At 30.7% G+C, this 5,191-nt stretch overlaps 1 protein-coding gene across 1 annotated transcript; it reads left to right on the top strand.

Annotated features, from left to right (window-relative positions):
- Positions 1–271: 271 nt before the first annotated feature.
- Positions 272–5,135, top strand: LOC111030472 (fatty acid synthase-like; the record flags this gene model as incomplete). The annotated part of the gene is made up of 16 exons (XM_022309986.1): positions 272–409; positions 523–675; positions 769–942; positions 1,012–1,212; positions 1,297–1,535; positions 1,594–1,824; positions 1,887–2,084; positions 2,287–2,415; positions 2,484–2,720; positions 2,809–3,228; positions 3,332–3,636; positions 3,714–3,858; positions 4,002–4,115; positions 4,628–4,736; positions 4,827–5,075; positions 5,127–5,135. Coding segments are annotated over 16 exons (3,051 nt in total), but the record flags the coding sequence as incomplete, so codon positions are not given.
- Between the last annotated feature and the right edge of the window lie 56 nt (positions 5,136–5,191).

The following is a 5,191-nucleotide window of genomic DNA, read 5'->3' as shown; positions in this document are numbered from 1 at the left end:
TACAAACATAGTTAGTTTTTCTTTTTAGTCATAATAAATTAATAATTCATAATGAATTTGTTATCAATTAATAAACTAATTATAATATCTAATTTTATAAGATTTATTTGGGTGATTAACCTTTACTATAATTATTGCTATTTAATCATGTTGAAAAAAAAAACTACGATTAGGATATTATTCTAGGACATACTTTATTTACAATTACGTGTACTAAGTATTATTTATATTGATACACATTCTTAATTAATAACAATTTAGTAATTTTCAGGCATGCCGGAAGCATACGATGTAGTGATATCGGGTATTGCTGGACGATTTCCAGAATGTAACTCTACTGAAGAATTTAAACAAAAATTGTACAATAACGCTGATTTATTGACTGTCGATAACAGAAGATGGTCTCCAGGTAAATTCAATTTTGAATGAATTGTTCTGTAATAGTGTGTATTTTCGTGTATAAGCAATTATTTACCATTAAGTTTGAGATTAAAAAATTTAAATATATTGAATATCACTTAGGAATGTATGGTGTTCCATCAAGGACAGGAAAATTAAAGGATATACACAAGTTCGACGCAGAATTTTTTGGAATTCATTCAAAACTGGCAAATGCCATGGATGTACAACTTAGGATTTTACTTGAGGTTACACATGAAGCAATAGTCGATGCAGGTATTTTTATAAACTACAATATATGGTACGGGAAAATTTTTTTCATAGAAAACATTTAAGTTTTATTTATGGCATATTATTTGAAATTTACAGGAGTTAACCCACAGGACATTCGTGGAACAAGGACGGGAGTGTACGTTGGTATGATGACCAACGAATCTTCAGATTATTTTGAACGTACACCCGAAAAATTAACAGGATATGAAACTATTGGTGTAATAAGATCTATGTTAGCTAACAGACTCTCATTTCAGTTCAATTTTAATGGTATTAATTACTAAAATTTTCAATATAATCGAATTTGTTAGTTAAGAAATTTAAAATAATTTCAAACAGGTCCGAGTGTCGCCGTTGATACTGCATGTTCAAGTGCGCTATTCTGCTTACACGATGCCATTACTGCAATACAAACCGGTCAATGCGATGCAGCTATTGTTGCAGGAACAAATTTACTCTTAAAACCAGCCACTTCGGTCATGTATCATCGATATAATATGCTTAGTCCTACTGGAACAAGCAGACCTTTTGATATTGGCGGTTTGTTTAGTTGACGGAAACGTATTGAAATATATATTAATTCAGAATTTAAAAAAAACTAAATTATTTATTTATTACATTTAGCTAATGGTTACGTAAGAAGTGAAGCTATTGTAGCTCTTTACATAAGAAAATCATCAGATGCCAAACGTATATACGCGACTATTGTAGGAACGTCTACTAATACCGACGGGTTTAAAATCGAAGGCGCCACATATCCATCGCAGCCAGTGCAAAGTAGGCTAATCAGAGATACTTACGCCAGTGCAAATCTAAGTATTAATGATGTCCATTATGTCGAAGCTCATGGAACTGGGACGGGCGTAGGTCAATCGAATTAATGTCGACGATCATTTTTGAAATAATCTTATTTATGTATAGGTTGGAGACAAACAAGAATTAAACGCCATTTCAGATGTGTTTTGTGTTGACCGTAAAACTCCTTTGCTTATTGGATCAGTTAAGTCAAATGCGGGTCACACAGAACCAGTATCAGGTTTAGTATCGATAGCGAAGATGCTTTTTGCACTGGAAACAGGAATTATTCCGGCTAATATCAATTTTGAAACACTAAACCACAATATTCCAAAACTTGTTAGTGGAGAATTGAAGGTAACATGACATATTTTATTTTATACAATTTGAACGTATATTAATTCGATTGAATGTATTAGGTTGTTGATAAGCAAACTCCATTACCAGGGAATATGGTTTCCATTAATTCATTTGGTGTTGGAGGTACAAATGTTCATGTTATTCTAAGAGCTAACGAGAAAAAAGCGCAATCATTATCATTTCCAACACTGGAAATTCCGAGGATGGTATTTTTGTCAGGACGAACCAGAGAAGCATTGAATGAACAATTTGAGACCGTTAGTTATATCTTATATTCATAAATTTAGTCTATAATTCTATCAAACATATCTACTATAGTAGATTGTCTATTCATGCTATGAATAAAAAGTGTTTATTTATGTTATGTAGGTACTATTGACATTCGATGTTAAATAGGTTCACACTTATTTTAAACTTACATATTTTTTTAAATTTACTTATATGATATTTCATTTATAGCTAGAAAATTATGCAGATAACAATGATCTTTTATCTTTGATTGATGATATTTACAAATCTCCGATTCCCGGTTACAAGTTTTCTGGATATTCAATTCTTGGGGAAACTCCTAGAAACGTTGAAATAGCTGTAAGTTTTAAGTTAATTAAAAACGATTATAATAAACACAAAACTAAACTTAAATATTATTTTTCCAGCAAGGAAATATTTCCGGTGATAAAAGGCCAATCTACTTCATTTTTCCAGGCATGGGAAGTCAATCGTTAGATTTAGTCTCTGATTTAGTGAAGTTTAAAGTTTTCAAACAAACTGTAGACGATGCACATTCAATTTTAATCTCATATAACTTTAGTGTTTATGATTTGTTTTATAAATCCGATGAAAATACGTTTAAGAGTATAAAGAATGTTATGTTCACTGTTATTATTGTCCAGGTAAATTCGACTAACTGCGAACTGCATAGTGCATACAGTATTATACAATTTGTTATTTTACCTACATAAATGTTGTACATTTTTTTAGATAGGTCTTGTTAATATTTTACGCTCACTTGGTATCAACCCCGATGGTATCATTGGTCATTCAGTCGGTGAACTTGCATGTGCATATGCAGATGGTTGCTTCACTTTGAAAGAGGCATTAATGACAATGTACTGGAGGTCTACAATTTTGAAACAAATTGACGTTCCCGCTGGAGCTATGGTTGCAGTAGGACTATCGTGGGAAGAGACACAAAAAAGACTTCCCGAAGGTGTAATAGCTGCTTGTCATAACAGTGTAGACAGTGTGACTATTTCAGGAATGAAAGATATAACTTTGAAGTTTGCTGAAACACTAAGACAAGAAGGCATATTTGCTAAGCCCGTAGACTCGATGGGATATGCTTTCCATTCGCCATATTTACCAGGGTTTATATCTTCGTTAAAACCATACTATGAAAAGGTACATTCTATTTGTTTTGAATAAATGTATAAAAAAAATTATTTTTTAAATTTTAAGTTAACCCATACTTTTCAATGTTACAATTAATTAAATATTTTTATAGGTGATGGCTAATCCTAAGCCAAGATCCAGTCGCTGGAAGAGTACAACATTTCCCGAACATGAATGGAATACACCGGAAGCCCAGTACTCGTCAGCAGATTACCATTTACATAATATAAGTTCACCAGTTCACTTTCATAGTGCAATGAAACACGTACCTGAAAATGCTATAACGATTGAAATTGCCCCTCACTGTTTGTTACAAGCAATTTTGAAGCGATCACTGCCCCCTACAGTTACAAATGTTGGTTTGACCAAAAAAACTGTTTCGAATCATGTGAATTTCTTGTTGGAAGCAATTGGAAAGTAAGCATTTATTTATCTGGATTCTAGAATTCGATAATATTATTTGCTTGCTGAAAACGTGATTATATTTATTAAAGGTTATATATTGCCGGAGCAGAGCCGCAGTTACAAAATTTGTATGGCAAAGTTGAGTACCCAGTAGTTAGATTTACTCCAATGATATCTCCAATGTTAATGTGGGATCATTCAAACGACTATATAGTGCCCAATTTTGTAGAAAAAGTATGATCAAACAGTTGTATTAGTTAATATATTATACCTGTCTTTCAATTCAATTAATTGCATGGAAATAAAAATTGATTAGATTAGTATTTAGTTATTAAGTATTTAATTAGATTTTAAACTTAGTTAATATATATTTTTAGAGTTCTGGATCAGATGATAATGAAGTCGAAATTGATATAAAAATTGATCAAGATAAATATTTAATCGGTCATACTGTTGATGGACGTGTATTATATCCAGCAGCAGGATATATTGTATGAATAAAATAGTATAAGCTATTAATCCATATAATTTTTAAATTGTTTTTTAACATTAGATGTAAAACATTACATTCATGAAACCTTTTAAAAAATAATAATTTTATGTATTTCTAAAGAGAACATTTTGCTAAAAATATTTGAAAGACACAAAATAATGAATTTAAACGATTTAAACATTATTATTTTATTGATTGCTTTAATTCCATATTGTGCGTTTAGAAAATCGAAGCACACATATATCTTTCAGTTCTGCTCAAATATAAAATCTATTTACTTGGAATATCATATTTTCTGAAAACGTATACATAAGAAAAGGTTCATGGTTATTTCTAAGTTTAAATTATAAGAGCCCGGCTAATAGCTACTAATGGTAGTAGTATATTTTCAAAGTATGTTTTAGATAAGATCCACTTGTGATTACTTATGAGTTATAACTTATATAAGTACCTAAGTGCCCTTTGGTATTCATTGTATTTATTAATGTATTAATCGTTCAATAATTGTAGACATTAGTATGGAAAGCTTTCGCAAAGTTGCAAGGAAAATGGTTTGAAGATGTTCCAGTAACTTTCCGAAATATAAAATTTCTTAAGCCTACCGTCCTAAATACTGAGGGTAAAAATCATAATGATGAATCAATATATTTTCATTAAATGATTGCTATATACTTTAATTAATATTACATATTATATTATATATATTAAGGCACAGTTAAGTTCAACATAAACATTTTTCATGGATCTGGCGAGTTTGAGCTATTAGAAGGAGGGACCATAACAGTTTCTGGTTGTGTAAAACTATTAACCAAACAGTATGCAGAAAATCAATTGGAACATCTTACACCCATTTCGGAACAAATGGATTTGAAAGCTGACGATTTTTACAAGGAGTTGAGACTTCGTGGATATCAGTATAAAGATGAATTTTTAGGTTTTATAGAAGCAAACAGTGAAGGTAAATCCATTTAATAATATTTTAACAATTTATTATTAAGATTTTTTTTAGGTTCAAAAGGTAAAGTTGCGTGGACCGGAAATTGGGTATCGTATATCGATACCCTTTTACAATTT

The sequence above is a fragment of the Myzus persicae genome, unplaced genomic scaffold (assembly GCF_001856785.1).
Source record: "Myzus persicae strain clone G006 unplaced genomic scaffold, MPER_G0061.0, whole genome shotgun sequence".
Taxonomy (NCBI): Eukaryota; Metazoa; Arthropoda; class Insecta; order Hemiptera; family Aphididae; genus Myzus; species Myzus persicae.
This window is presented reverse-complemented; position numbering and strand designations above follow the sequence as displayed.